This window comes from Dryobates pubescens, chromosome 5 (assembly GCF_014839835.1).
Source record: "Dryobates pubescens isolate bDryPub1 chromosome 5, bDryPub1.pri, whole genome shotgun sequence".
NCBI classification, from domain to species: Eukaryota; Metazoa; Chordata; class Aves; order Piciformes; family Picidae; genus Dryobates; species Dryobates pubescens.
The window spans coordinates 20,467,999-20,484,327 of NC_071616.1; the positions used below are offsets into that span (position 1 = coordinate 20,467,999).

The 16,329-nt window shown below is 44.2% G+C and overlaps 1 protein-coding gene across 1 annotated transcript; it reads left to right on the forward strand.

The window, feature by feature from the left end:
* The first annotated feature begins 4,816 nt into the window (after positions 1–4,816).
* Positions 4,817–7,315, forward strand: HSPA2 (heat shock protein family A (Hsp70) member 2). Its single transcript, XM_009903564.2, has one exon. The coding sequence runs from the start codon at positions 5,027–5,029 to the stop codon at positions 6,929–6,931; it is 1,905 nt and encodes a 634-aa protein (XP_009901866.1). The 5' UTR covers positions 4,817–5,026; the 3' UTR covers positions 6,932–7,315.
* The last annotated feature ends 9,014 nt before the right edge of the window (positions 7,316–16,329 follow it).

Genomic DNA, 16,329 nt, shown 5'->3' on the forward strand with positions numbered 1-16,329 from the left:
TTTTAGGTCATCTCACAGAAGGGATGGTAAAAGGGAAACATTGTGAGTTTCATGTATATTAAAAAATCAGTTGCAAGGAAAAAGGATTAACATTTTTCTCATATCCACAACTGATAGGAATACAGATAATTGCCATAACAAGGAGATTTTGGTTGGACAAAAATGACATCGAATGATCTCTTGAGGTACTTTTCTGATCTGATTTTATAATTGCTTGTAAACTGTCCGCTCTAAAGTCCTTTATGTATTACCATCAGTAGAGCTGGCACTGCCTGCAACTAAAGGAGGCTGCAGTTAACAGGAAAGTAACAAAGTGACTACCAAAAATGCACACAGCACACCAGTTTACCTAGTTCACACTAGTGATACTAACTTCATCTTTTAATCACACCTCAGCAAACTGTCAAAGGTCTATGTAAATAAATATGCTTTAAACCCACTTAATTATAAAATAATTCCTTGAAACATCAAGCATTAGCTTAATCGATGTTGGCAACTTCCATGATTTTATTGAATCTAATCAGAGGCAGCCTGTTTTCAATCGTGTAAATGGTGTAATCAGCTGTTTTATTTTTATATACATATATTTATATATAAAAGCTCTGCAAATGTGCATGAAAAATCCTAGCAGTGTAATTTGAACATACGCTAAACACTAAAAAGCCAGAAGGTGAATAAAGCCACGTGTGTTTTTTAAGCTCCTAATTTTGGACTAGGTTTGTAATTTTATGAGATCTGAGTCATGATTTTTTTAACTTCTGGTTTGGCAATACTAAATTACTGTGTCCTATATTCCGCTGTTCTGAGTATTTCCATGTTACTGATCACGCATTTGCGTAATTTGCTCAAAACACATTATGCTGATTTGCAGAACTCGGCTTTGTTATTCAGAAAAGCAAAGTAATGCTTATTTAAGAAGGATCGTGTATTGTGGCTGCCTTTCAAATTGACAAGGAGCATCTGTGTGCAAAAAGGTGTATAGTAACAAAGGAACACAAAAGTTACATAGTTCTACACACACGCATTTAGGGTTTTTAGCACAACAGCACCTTGTATAAAGAATCTGCTGTCATTTCGTAACCTGTTAGTTCTTGTCTGAATTAAAATTACTGAACGTGTATTCACAAACAGAAATGAGATGAAGAATTTCAGTGATGAAAAGGTATTATGACAAAGTATTATTTGTTCTGAGAACAGCTGTTACTTAGACTTATCTGAATTGCTTTTCTGTATTATAAAATAATTCATTTATTCTCACCATCTGGTTTATGTAACTTCCTGCAGTTTTACTAGGGAAATGAACACCAGAATTTAAGGGCTAAGATCTGATTGTCAAATGAACCACTGCATTTTAACGTTAATGATCCAAGTGGCTGATGTCTGATTGAAGTGTACCTTGTATTCACTTCTATTTTTATACATTGCCTTATGAAACATGGGGGGAAAAAAACCATCTTCCTTTTATCGAGATAAAGATACAGGTTGAGTTCTCAGTTCTGCTCCAGATACTGAGCTCTTGCTTCACTGCTGCTTCATTTCTGGCTGGGTGGTGTAATGGAGAATAGCCTACAGCGTATTACATAATGCTGCCAGAGAGGAGACGTGGGTGTGTTATCGATCCTAAACACAAATAAATGGACAGAAAGAAGCCTGCTATTTCCAGGGGCACCAATTTGCTTTACTAGAAGTTACTAGGAAAACATGGCTTACAGACTCGGCTAAAACAGCTAATGGTTTGGTTAAAGGGAAACTTGTGCTGAAGTCCTCACCATAAAGCTCACTAATTTCTGAACCAGTTTGTTTGGCTCACCTATAACATGACTGCATATGAAGCAACATAAAAGACAATCATGTAGCTCTTCCCATATGAGAAGATGACTGCATGGATGAGTAGGTTCACAAATTGTGCTGCAACTCTTAGAGAACTGCTGACAAAAAGCAGGCTTGTAATAGCTCTGCTGAGGAGAGAGAATAAGTCTAATGAGATTTTAGAGGTTGCTCCTCCTAGTTAGACTGGACTTTCTCTAAGGACCTAGGTAGGAGGTGAGAGATGATGGCAAGAACATCACGTGAACTTCTGATTAGAAACAAGAGCTTAAAAAGCAACTCAGACCTATCCATATCATTGTACAAGAAGAAAACAGCTCCTGCATGTTCAACTGGGAAAGAAATACTTCTGTGAGAGGCTAAATGAAGTATTTCTTAGCCTGAGTCTGCAGACCTTTTGATTCTTCCTGAGAATGGCCACAAGTGTGTCATTTACACCACTAGCTTTAAGATGCTATGCTCATACATTCCTCCAGGATCTTTTTTAAAAATTACTATAGCAAAACAATTCAAATGAAGAAATGAATACAGTTGAGGGAGTGCTGTTATGGCAAGCAGTAATCCAGCCAACGCAAACACCTCTTTAGCTGGTTATCTGCACATCTGGGTATCAGCACAACCATATTGGGCCTGTACTAGATTTTTGGCTATGGAAACCTGAAACAAATTTTGTCTGGAGCTGATGTATTTTGTGCTGTACAGCTAAAGGCTTTGGGCCAAATGAATGAAATGTCACTTCTAAATCTGATAAAGCCTGTTTGATTACAGCTACACTTAATGAAGCATCAAGTTAATTTCACTGCAAATACCACTTGTTGTGCTAATCAATACTGTCTTAGTCCATTTGTTCTCTCCACCTCTTGTTTCCATGCATACATTTTTGAGGCAGGAACCATCCTTTTACTCTAACGTAACAGGGTCTGAATTTGTCCGGCAGCTATCAAAACAGGGTGCTTGCACATTACTAGTGCTTCTATAGGGCCATCCCCACAAGAATACAATAAATAACATGAATTTCTCAGCTGAAACAGAATGTATCAACCAACTTGCTCTGGCGTTTATCCCTGCTCCATGGGATACAATCAATTGAATGAAGTAGCAGTGAATTACAGGAAGAGATAGTTCAGTGATGAATCAGTCACCAGTCCAACTACAAGAGAAACCGACAACCTCCCCATCAAACAAATATGCGTATGGTATATACAGAGCAGCTCCTGTTGGATGCAGGGAGAGATGATGGTTCCAATTTTCCATTGACTTCTTTTGGATTTCTTCTATGTGAGAACCTGTGTGATAAAAGACCAGGCTTTGTGAAAGAATATTAGTTATTTAAGCATGTATAATATTTACTATCAGAAACTGAGGCTCTTCCTTCTCAAAACTACATACACACAAACTACACAACAAAAGTGGTAACCTCATCTTGTAAGAAGGACTTGAGAAACATACTAATTGAAACAAGGATGGATTTGAATGTGAGGTAGTGTATGACTAGTAATAACTGCATGAATGCCAGCCATTCTGGGAAAAACTAAGATATTTTCTCTGAGAGCTGCCAATACATAACACTGAAGTGATAAAATTAACGAAAGATGTTTTAAGCATACAGTGTACTTAGTCGTCCTCTCACGTAACAAGTAAAGTCCATGGGTAGCAGACTTTTAGGCACACTTCTAAAGGATGTACCCAGAAGGAGCTACTCACTAAGCCTCTGAAGAAAAAAAAAAGAGATCTCAGCATGGTATTTGCACTCCTTACTAGAACTGGAATATTTTGAAATGTTTGTCTCAAAGTAAGGAGGAATTTAGAGGAACCACAGCAGATTTTCATGTTTAATTTATTTTCATCAAAGCACTTTTCCTAACTCTGAGTTCATAGCTTCATAGCTTTTGCTAAACGGAGGCGTGACATTTTACATTAGCACAACAGACAAAAATTTGGAGGCGTTTCAAGAATGGTCACCATGCAGAAACAAGCAGCGAACCAGACGCCCCAAAACCCCAGCTACTTCCCCTCTCCCCCACCACCCCCGGGAAGGGAAAGCCAGATGCTATCGCCTGCTTTCTGATACCGGGGCATGCTTCCCACCACCACTGACAACAAGCGGCTGCTCGGGGCGGCCACGCAAGGGGAGTAACCGCCCTAAGCAGCCCTCGAGAAGGGATGTGCGCCAGCAAGGCTGTGAGCCTGTCAAGTTCAGCCAAAATACGGCTAAAACCTGCCTCAGCCTTTGCTCGCCGCTGGACGTTCTCTCCGCCATAGAGGGAAAGCGCTACAGACAGTTCTTCTCAGGCCGGCAGCACCTCGGCCCCGGCCGGGGGTCGCGGCGGCTGCGCGGCTATTTTGCCCGGATCAGACGCCGGGAAGCGGAGGAGCTGGGAGGGAAGCGGAGCGTGTGGTGGATACGGGGCGTGTGGTGGATACGGGGCGTGTGGTGGGCAGGATTGAATTTCTGCTGCCTCGCGACCAAATAAGGGTAAATTCCCCACCGGCTGGCTCGGAGATGACATTCAGCCTTGGACCGAGCTTTTCGGAATTATAAACATCGGCAGGCGAGCCGCTCGCGTACCCCCTGCCCCTCCTCACCCAACGCACGCCCCCCTCGCGGAGTACACGCCAGCACGCCGGGCGGGGGCGGAGAAGGGGAACCCGTCTGCAGCGCCGCGCCCGCTGAGAAGGCGGGACCATCCAGGCCAGCAGACTCAGCCCGCCCCTCACCCGGTTGCCTTGTCTCCATTGGATAATGCTGATGTCGATCCAAAGCCTTACGTCAACGTCCACTGGAACTTTCTGGTAGCGTTTCGGGGTGGGGGTGGGGCGAATCCTAAACGCGAGTGTTGATTGGCCGAGGGCGGTGGCGCAGGCTGCAAGCCGGGGCGGATCGAGAAAAAGCAGGAAGATGCTCGCTCGACACCGCGCAGAGCGGAGGGTTGGGCTGACGGGTGGGCGCTACGGTTCTGATTGGCCAGAAGTCAGGGGCGGGTATTCTTCGGCGACTCACGGAAACGATTGGCCAGTAGAGGCAGACGGGCGTCTAGATTGGCCGTCAGGGTTCTGGCAGGTTCCAGAAGACGGCTGCGCCGGCTATAAAGTGGCCGGCGACGGCGCTGTACCGGCACAGTGCGCCGCGGCGAGCAGCGAAAGCGGGTGGCGGGCGAGGTGAACGCTAGTGAGCAGCTGAGCAGAGGAACCTGTCATCATGTCTGGCAAAGGGCCGGCAATCGGCATTGACTTGGGCACCACATACTCCTGTGTGGGTGTCTTCCAGCATGGCAAGGTGGAGATCATCGCCAATGATCAGGGCAACCGCACCACACCCAGCTATGTCGCCTTCACCGATACAGAACGCCTCATCGGAGATGCTGCCAAGAACCAGGTGGCTATGAACCCTACCAACACCATCTTCGATGCCAAACGCCTCATCGGCCGCAAGTATGATGACCCCACGGTGCAGTCTGACATGAAGCACTGGCCCTTCCGTGTGGTAAACGAGGGTGGCAAACCCAAGGTGCAAGTGGAGTACAAGGGTGAGATGAAGACCTTCTTCCCAGAGGAGATCAGCTCCATGGTCCTTACCAAGATGAAGGAGATTGCGGAGGCCTATTTGGGGCGCAAGGTACAGAATGCTGTCATCACAGTGCCTGCTTACTTCAACGACTCCCAGCGCCAGGCCACCAAAGATGCTGGTACCATCACTGGTCTTAATGTGATGCGTATTATCAATGAGCCCACAGCAGCTGCAATAGCCTATGGCTTGGACAAGAAAGGTACCAGGGCAGGAGAGAAGAATGTGCTCATCTTTGACTTGGGAGGGGGCACTTTTGATGTGTCCATCCTTACTATCGAGGATGGCATCTTTGAGGTGAAGTCCACAGCTGGTGACACCCATCTGGGTGGGGAGGACTTTGACAACCGCATGGTGAACCATTTTGTGGAAGAATTCAAACGTAAGCACAAGCGTGACATTGCTGGCAACAAGCGAGCAGTGAGGCGACTGCGTACAGCTTGTGAGAGAGCAAAGCGCACTCTCAGCTCTTCCACACAAGCTAGCATTGAGATTGACTCCCTTTTTGAGGGCATTGACTTCTACACCTCTATTACACGTGCCCGCTTCGAGGAGCTCAATGCAGATCTCTTCCGTGGCACCCTGGAACCAGTGGAGAAGGCTCTGCGTGATGCTAAGCTAGACAAGGGCCAGATCCAGGAGATTGTGCTGGTGGGTGGCTCCACTCGTATCCCCAAGATCCAAAAGCTTCTACAGGACTTCTTCAATGGCAAAGAGCTCAACAAGAGCATCAACCCTGATGAGGCTGTTGCATATGGTGCTGCTGTGCAAGCAGCTATCCTTATGGGAGACAAGTCTGAGAATGTGCAGGATTTGCTGCTGTTGGATGTCACCCCTCTGTCTTTGGGCATCGAGACAGCTGGTGGAGTGATGACTGCTCTCATCAAGCGCAACACCACCATTCCCACCAAACAAACTCAGACCTTCACCACCTACTCTGACAACCAGAGCAGTGTCCTGGTCCAGGTGTATGAGGGTGAGAGGGCCATGACGAAGGACAACAACTTACTGGGCAAATTTGACCTAACAGGCATCCCCCCAGCACCCCGTGGAGTCCCCCAGATCGAGGTCACTTTTGACATTGATGCCAATGGTATCCTGAATGTCAGTGCTGTGGACAAGAGCACGGGTAAGGAGAACAAGATCACCATCACCAATGACAAGGGCCGCCTTAGCAAAGATGACATCGATCGTATGGTGCAAGAAGCAGAGAAATACAAAGCAGAGGATGAAGCTAACCGAGATAGAGTGGCAGCCAAGAACTCCCTTGAGTCCTACACTTACAACATGAAGCAAACAGTAGAGGATGATAAACTGAAGGGAAAGATCAGTGACCAGGACAAGCAGAAAGTGCTTGACAAGTGCCGGGAGGTGGTCTCTTGGCTTGATCGCAACCAGATGGCTGAGAAGGAAGAGTATGAGCATAAGCAGAAAGAGCTGGAGAAACTCTGCAACCCAATCGTCACAAAATTGTACCAGGGAGCCGGAGGGGCTGGGGCAGGTGGCTCTGGTGGCCCAACCATCGAAGAAGTAGATTAAAGAGGACTGAAGTATGGACTGGTTTGTGGACAGTCACTCCATTCTTTGCTTTGTGTATTTTTTTTTCTAACGTTTAAGGAGAATGTTCTTGCTGATAACAGAGTTTATTCTGTTGGGTGTGTATAAAGGCAGATCTGTCAGCTTGGTTTTGATAAAAGGGAAGGCACGCCCTGCTTTATAAGGTTAGTAATAGACAAGTTTTGTTAATTCAGATACAGCTGTTTGTACTCTGGATGTTTGTCTCTGTTCAAGTGTCCCTTCTAAAGTAGTCACTTGACTGTTGCAGTTGACAAGTTTCAAGTAATGCATGAAAATCTTTACAGAAGATTAAAGAAATATGCCAAGTTTGGCTTCTGGAAATTTTGGTAATAAATAAAATTTATTTAAAGCATAAAACTATGTTCCTTCTCTCTGTGCAGGTACAGCAGGGGGGTGGAGGGTTTGCCTGGCTCTGCAGGGGCAGTTTGAGCTGCAGCGAAAGGCAGTTGAGCTGAAAGGGGGTGAGGCAGCCGCTGCAGGCTCGGTAGTACACCGGGGTGGTAGGGCTCGGGGCGGTGGCTGAGGTGAAACGAGGCTGCTTGGCGTGGGGGGGAGAGCGGTCTTCCTCTGCAGGGTGCTGGGGAGAGGGGTTGCGGATATCACAGACCCCGAGCCCTGGGGGCGGTGTGAGCGCAACAGAGGGGAAATTTTTTGCGAAGTTGGGCTGTTGTTTTGGGGAGGGATCTGCTCTTCATTTGCAACTTGTGGCTTGGGCTGCAGCGCCCAGTCGCTCCGGCAGTGAAAATGCGGGGAGGTTTGCGTGCTTGTCAGGGATGTGCAACAGAGGGGAAATAAGTACGGCAAAAATAGTTCTGCTTGGCAGGCGGCAGGGCTCGATAAAGTAGAGACTGCTTTGTGGCTAGCTCTATAAATTGCTGAGTTATTCTTGAGTTGCTGGCATGCAAGCTGAGCTTTCAATACTTTACTGAATGTGTTCGGGTTTTTTCCCCTTTTTAAGATGATCAGAAGTACAAGTGCCAACGACTGCACCCCGTGAGCCTGGAGTGCTGGGATGCTGGGCTTGATAGAAAAGACAAATTCGTAGCAGTTAAACTTATCTGGCTTTACTGCAAACCCGTCTCTAAGGGCAGGTCACTTGCTTCAGAAAGCATAAAGACGTGCGGTGTTTAGAGTCTGAGGAGCTATGAACTAATGTGCTCTAATGGAGGAGCCTGATGACATGCACATTTTGGACTGGCTTGTCCTTTAAGGGAAAAAACCGCAGAGCAGTGGGCAGCTGAAGGGAGTCAGACGCCTGTTTTTGTTTGGTCGCTCGCTAGTGAGTAGGAGTGTTGGTGTGCTGGGCAGTAAAGCAGGCGCTGCCCTGCTGGCTCTCCCGGCTCCAAAGAACTTTCAGGACTCCGATTCCTTAGGTTTGTATGTGATGTGTATATTAAGAATAATAAAACCTATGAAAAAAAAATTGTGATGAGTGGGCAGACAAAAATAAGCTTGTTTAGTTACTAGGGGGGGATGCTGGTTCGCATAGGATTTCTCTCAGCAAGTTTGCTGGGACACTCACTGTGGGTTTCTTTTTATTGGTCTCAGAGAGGAGTTAGAGATGCCACGGGGGGAATGTGAGGCTTGTAAAAAGCTTGATCAGCTGTTTCCACAAATGATGCAAAACCACTTCAAGTTTATTGAACAGTTTGTAGGTAAATGGCAACGCCATCATGGTGAGACTTGAGAAGTACAGCAGCTTCAGCACCTGCTGAGTACTTCAGTTAAATCTGGAAGGGCTATCATCAGGTTGGGTCCTCTTGATCTTCATGTAGACAGCATTTTTCTAGCAATCAGCTTCTTGATTTCCAGACTGTAACCCCTAAGAATGAGAGGATACTGTGACTTTTTAATATTTTTTTTTCCCCTAGGAACTAATAGGTAAGCATGACTTTGAATAGCAGTATATTATCTGCAAGTGGAAAGTTACTGCTGCAAACTGCAATACTTTGTTAGATGCACTCTCCCTAACTTAAATCCCACTACTATGGGGTGACAATAAAGATTAGGTAGCACCCATGCTCATTGTAAATTCAGAGTAATGATTTTTTTTTTCCCCTATTAACTGATGGGTGATTGCCCTTGCCACATAGTTTCCTTTACTTCTCAGCCCTTGGTATGCATTCCTCAGTGTCGCTTCCCAGTTATTAAACACAATCTTTTTTGTTGTTTTCCTGAAACATCTATTTAAGTGTATTGCAGAGCTAAAGTAGCTAAATGCACACAGCAGGTAGTTTTGTCACACGCCTGTGCTGTCATCTCTCCTTTCTTTCACCTTGGCCACTGCTGCTTTCTGCCCATTTTAGCACTGAGGCAGGCAGGGAGTAAAAGAACACAGAAGAGAAGTACCCACACAGATGGTTAAAACACCCCAGAGGCTGAGGACATGAAGAGATTAACAGTGGCATAATGCTGCCTTTTTTTTTTTTTAAACCTAGGAAAGGGATATATTTTAGTATGAACACACCTAGACTGTGAGTGGGTTACAGAAAGGACAAGAAGCTTCTACTGACTTACATGATTGGAGAAAGTTTTGAAGTCTCGAGACACAAAGTAGCCTTTCAAATACATGAACCACCCTCCAAAATGCGAGAGGCAGAAAACTTGGAATGGCTCAAAACTAGTTTCCCTTAGTTCATGAAACAAAAAATAACTTCAAGCTGATTTTCAGTGTATTGTATTCACTGTAGAGTGAACTCAGACCCTGTTAGTGGAAAATTCCAGCTGACTCCAGTGGGCCCACATTTCCCTCCCCCCACCCAGTTTCTTTAAGAAATAATGTGGGAGGGGAAAACACTGCTCCTCATTGGCAAATAGGTGTATTTGGTGTGTACACACATGTAGTTCTGGGGAGTAGTCACACATTTCAAATTAATTTGGAAAGGCAGTAAAATAATCTTGTCTAAAATCTGCAGTTTCATTGCTTCCATGCTCAGTGTCTCTCTTCCTTTGTACTGTCCTGACTCACTGAAAGGCAGCTCCTTCTGTCACAATTCTGGACCTGTGCTTCTGAACTTTGCTTAAACAGGACTGTGCTGGAGAACCAAGCCCATAGGAAGGCTATAAAGTAGTTATATGTTGTGTAACTACAATATTAACTTTTGATGGATCCTTATATTTGCTGATTTTGTATGAATAGGATTACTTCATATGGGGGAACACCTGTAGGATTAATACTGGAGAATTTAATCACCCAAATTAAACCCTTTAAGCACTTTAGCACCTCGCTCATGGTGCAGCCAGGTGTGGAGCAATGCAAAGCACTCCTGTGTGATGCAGGTCGCTCAGCAATTGCCCACCATTGCTTTGCAGGGGAGAGGGAAGAACCAAAAAAGACAAAGCTGAAAGTATTGCTAAAATAATGTGCCATGTGAGAGCCCTTGGAGTGAGCTGAGGACAGGAGAGCTGTCTGAGGGCAACCCACTCAGGAGCTGGAAAGCCGAGACGTGCTTGGACTGGCTGTGTCCACCCAGCCGGCAGGGTGAGTCAGCCCCATGCCCTGCCACCTCCAGATTGTCTGTTTGAAGTTCTGCACAGAGGACGTAGCAAACAAGCTGCAGCCCTTGTGATACCATCTTAGACAGGAATGAATATATCCCAGCAGCATTCCTTTTATCTCTCGGAAGCCACTGTGTAGAGCCCTGCAGGCTGAACAGCCTTTTCCTTGGGTGCTGCCTGCATTTATTTGCGATGTTCTCCTTGAAGGTTTGTGGCACTGTGGGATGCAGCCAAAGGTGATGTAGCATCTCAGGACCACACCATAAATTTTGTCTCCCCCAGATACATAAGAGGAACAGGAAGAAAAGAGAAAACCGTTCAGGCAATTCACATTTGCAGTCTTGGCCCTTGTGTTAAATGCAAGCCATCACATTAAAAAGCATGCACTTAACTCAGCATGCATAGTTCACTTTAAAGTTCCTTTTTCAGTCTTGTCAGTGCATTGCAATGTAAGCTCTACTTATTTTAAGTATTTCTCCTTCTTTGCCCTGTGCACAAGTTTTCCTTACTGTGTCCCTTTAGAAAGTGCATGGTGGTGTAACCTCTGCCTTCATCAGGGACACTGTTCCTTGGCACATGGGAATCCTGTGATATTAAACCAGCAAAGCATGTGGATGCTCTTACGGCAGCAAAATTATGTTCTGTAGCTGTTCATCACAGGAAAGTTACCACCCCTCCCTAGCCCTCAGCAAAACAAGTTGTGCTAGTAAAGCTTCTTTAGCACACCTATGTGGGTCAGGTATCGCATCTCTCTGCTGCTCTCATCCGTGTATTTATGCAGGCAGAAGCTTATAGCATAGACCTGCCTCTAGAGCAGATTTTGCTTGCAGCAGCATGGTGATTATACAGTTGGGCAGGCCAGCTTTTCCAGGTGCAACAACATATTTCACTTCCACATATGAAACAGCAGTATTTAAAACACCCTGATCCACCCTTGCATGACCCACTTGCCTTTACTCTCTCCTGCATCAGTGAGGTGGAGACATAGACAAGCTGGTTCCTCTTGTTGTCCCAATAATAGCACAAGCCAGGAATTTTAGAGAGGGGATACATTTCCCTGTAAGAGACAATACCTTTTTGGTAATCTTTCTTTTCAGGAAAATCAGGAGCAGTATAGGAATTTTTTATTCCTTTTTCCATTGCTGAATAAACTTTCTTCCACCATTCAGGAACTAGATTTTGTGTGTTGGCCTGCGCAAAAATGAATAGATTGTTGTTACGTCCTGGACCAAGAAATGTGAAGTCATTCTTGCTTGTGCTTGGGTTGCAGTTAGCACTACCTGTACCCTGTATGTTGGAGCATTTCACAATGTTGCTGCTCCAAATTATTGCAGGTCAGCAGTTAGAGATGTATTTTGCATAAAACTGAGAAGAGAAACCCACTTCCAGAAGAGTCAATGCTATGTATTTCAGGCAGGGCTTTATAGAAAACCCCTGGGGTTTGGGGGTCTTGGTTGCCTTGCTTTTCACTGGCAAGCATCCTAAAATATTTTCTATCACTCCCTGTAAAAGCTGTAAAGCTGTTGCATGGTCAAACTGATAGTCTTGCAATCACATCATAGTTGAAAGCAGCATTTCATCTTGCCAGGCTGTCTCCAAAAATGTAAACATATTTCTTTCAAAACCATGTTTATTTCTCATTTGGCAGTCTCCTTATTTTCCTGCTGCAGACCTCATTCACAACATATTTGCACACATACTAATGCAGCCTTGTTAAAGAGAACTGATACAAGCGAGTCCTTAGTCCTATCTGCAGCACTGCATGTGGAAAATAACTAGAACTTCCAGTAAGCTAAAAATTCTCTGTAATAAACTAAAAACTAAAAGTTTTTTTACAACAATTACATTCAAAGCTCACCGAAATTAATGTCTATAGTACTTCTATAGTAATTATTTTTCTTACCCTAATTCTATAGCAGTTAGAAAGTAGCTCATGGCATTTTTGTAAAGCTCCATAGATTTCTGAACACCTCAGAATACAGAATCAAAATTTTGAAAATACCTAGTGATTATGAGGTACCTTTATATACTTCTTCATTTCTGTTAGAGTCATGTTAATAACAAAAGGTTGATGGTGAGGAGCACAAGGCAAATGCCTAGCTGCATGAAAATAGCTGACAACTGCTAATGTTCAATAATCTCATCTGATAAAACCATGCAGAGGGAGGAATTGCATGAGGATTTCAGTAAAAGAATGTGCAGCTGGTTTTTCCGGCTTTCCAAAAGCAGCCTGCACTCCCATAAGCAGTGCTAGGCCATCCTTGCCTCCTAATTTCCCTCAGACCTTTGGTGTGGACTCAGTAGCTAGTTCTGCCTTTGCCTGTCAAACACCTTTAGCCAATTTGCCTCTGTGCATGTAGTCACCACAGACTGCGGCAGGTAGCCAGGCCACAGGGCTCTGAATCTGGGGCAAGGCTGGTGCTGGTGTCCTGAGAAGATGAGGATGTGAGGTGGACATGGCATCTCTCCAGTAGTTACAGTGCAACTATCAAACCATCCTTTGCTTTGGATGATCCAGTGAATGGGACTGAAGTGCTTGATATGTAAAAACTGCAAATTGCAGAAAACAAGGAAACACGAGCTCCAGTTTTACAGAAACCTGAAGTGAAAAGCCACACCAATGTTCACAGTATTATGCCTAAGGACATTATTTGTTCCATCCATATATCATAATCCTGTTTTTAATGAGCAGGCAGAGGTACTTGGTAGGTAAATGGCGTAGTCATGGGCTAAGTATTAGCTACGGTGAAATTGAATTCTGTACATGTGTGTCTAATACAAACAGCAGTGTGCACACACAGAGTCTAATATTCCCAGAGAAACCATTTAACTGCCCTTGGGAAATGAGGAGGAAATTAATATGGTGGCTATGGAAGACAGAGACTTGAAACAGCAAGGAGAAACAAAAGGCAGAGAAGAGGTGAATGCATGGATGGTGAGTCAGTGATATTTTTGTTGGGTTTATGCATGTGTTTATTTTCTGGGTGTGATATCCAAATTAAACATTAGATATATCTAAAGAATGGACACATACATACTGTTGTGCGTTCTCAGCTACTTGGGCACACACAGACACACACACCCCACAAGAAACAACATTAGAGGAAGCCTATTAAGGCTTCAAGGTCAGTTGTTCAGAAATACAATGACCAGAGCAAGGCTATTTCTTGTTTTCTTTGTGCTTATGCCTCATAACCCAGTTTATAGTTATGCAGTAACAGGTTTTTAATTTTTTTTTCTTCTGCAGTGTACCTGCCTCAGTGAGCACACACAATGGCAGTGTATGCTCTAAATATTAATTCCCAGCTCCAGATACTCCACTACTTGTGGAGCTTATCACGATCGCATCATAAGCACTTCACAACATTATCCATTTAATTTTCACCCCTGAGATGTGTTAATTCCCACAGAAAGGAGGTGATAAAAACAAATCAGAAAAAGCCAAACACCATCTGTCTATTATGGGATCTTCCACTGGAAATGCTAAAGAGCTGTTTTCATAGATAACTTAGTATTATACACTACTTGGGCTGTTCAAAGTAGAGGTCCTGTTGGATCAGTCACAGCTGTGGATACTGAATCTTGCATTTCAGACTCCCATGAAGCCAGCCTGTTTCCCGGAAAGAAAAGAGCGTGCAAATACTGGTCATTAGGATTGAATGCAGGTTGGAGCAATTTACCTGGCATTTTGTGACTGAGGCACATGTGGAAATCAGTTTGCCATGTAGCCTTCAACTTCTTCAACCATTACACTTCAATTTCACTTCTTGTAATCTTTTGGCTCACTCATTTCATAGCTTCTAACTCTTGCAGTGGCTGAAGCAGGGATCCTGATGCACTGATTCCCAGGCTTTCCCAGCCTGCCTAGACGGCTGTCTTTATCACTCAGACCCAGTCTTTATGTTTACAGTTTCTCTCTCTGTAGGTAGTTCTCAGTCTGAGTTTCTCCTCAACTTTCACCTGGGCTTTTAGTGCTAATTTTCTCCCAACTCTAGTACAGTTGAAGACTTGTCTCTCCTACCTTCCATACCAGGGTTGCCCTGAGTATCTGCAACATGTCCTTTACTTTTGCCAGTTCTTTTGGCATGACTTTTACTGGAGCCAAGATGGGATGGTGCTCTCCTGAGGCTGATGACAACCCTGCCCTATAAAAATGAGTTGATGAGCCATTGGTTCCCTACCTCCCCCTTTTCCCTGATGTGGAATCTATTTCTATAGTGCTGCCTGGCTGCCATGGATGAGATCTGAGATCATTCCCAAATCTGCTTCTCTCATCCTCTTAAATATGTAACTTGGCTGCCAAGCCATGGATATGTACTTGGCAGCCTGCACTAGCAACTGGAAACACAACATACACAATGTGATTGTCAAACAAAACAAACAAAAAGAGAGATGACTTTTGAGAAGAACAACTGAATTTTCAGACTGATTTGAGATTTTTGCTTAGCTATCTCTTGAATGATTGTGTCTAGAGGAGAAAAGATACGGTGTTTGAAAGGCTATGGAAATGGGAGGAAGTTAGGAACAAGTTGTTTTACGAAAATTTTCTTTCCCCACTTTGTATTGTCCATTAGTTCTTCTGTGTGGTCATGAGTATCTCAGTGTTGGTTTCAGGAGTATGTTTCCTAGTTAGAAAGTATTGCAAAAAATTGAATGATGGCCATCTTTAAGAGCTGAAAGCACAGGAAACGTTAATTCTACCTTAATGAGCTGACTGACCTAAAAGTCTTAGGTCAGGTATTTTCATCTCTTCAAAGTACACACTGGCCTAGTGCAGCTGTTACTAGCAAAATCCTTCTAGATTGTGGCTAGTTTTCACCTTATAGTTGACCTATCTATGGAGAGGTGTGGTCCTCCTCCTGTCTTTATATCTTGATCTGCATCTCCACTGGCTTTTCTCTTTCTCCACCATGAACTGATGGAAAAGGTTAACAACAGAAAACTTCTAATTTATTTTTGCTGCATTACTATTTTGACAGCCTAGGGAATACCTTGCTGTGGGGATGAAGAAGATAAATAATACAAACACAAAGATAAATGATGTGAAAACTTTGATGGGAGCATGAATGTGTCATCCATCAACAACTAGCTATTAGCCTGACTTAGCTGGAACATGAAACCTCACTCTTCAATAGGGACTTAATCTCTATTGGCAAAAAGTGCTTTTGTCAGTATAACTTGTACCAATTTTGGGTGTTGTCTAAGCAGTATCAGTTATACCTGACACTGATCCACTGTGAATGACTAATAGGAGAGACTGTCTGCTTACAAAACCAAATGTGTCACAATATACCGAAGATTAAAACCCCTCCCTCAAGATCATGTCCTTTAGAGGCCTGCCTTAGCATAGAGGAATGATTTCCAGGGGCAACTTGCAAATCTCAAGCTGATAGTTCTCATAGGGACGCAGGCTGTCACAGATTCATGACCTGGTGGATATAAATCTTGTAAACTCTGAAGCTGAAGTATGTTTAACATTCAGAGTGATGTACATACATCAATGTCCATAAGGGAGGGACCAGGTGCAGTAGCCTTCACTGCTGACAGTCCTAGACTAGTAACTGGGAAAATCCCAGCAGCTCCTGGTCATCAAAAACAGTAAGTCCAAACAAGTGGTTGTGGAAATGTTATTGCATGGAAAGCACTTACTTTTCCTGTTTGGATTAAAATGTTAGCCAGGGAGGTTGCTTAGCAGAGCTGGGAAGGAGCAGAGCACACAGACCTGAAGGGGAATTTAGGTGCTGGGATCTGTGATTCCTAGGGAACAGCTGACTGTCACCAGGATACTGCTGTAAACAGTGCCTGTCTTACCCTCTTTGCTCCTGGCAGTGTTCCAGGCATGCTACATGCTATCTGTGAGC

Excerpts from the sequence above, each read along its gene's own strand:
- HSPA2 (XM_009903564.2), top strand. The coding sequence starts at position 5,027 with ATGTCTGGCAAAGGGCCGGCAATCGGCATTGACTTGGGCACCACATAC.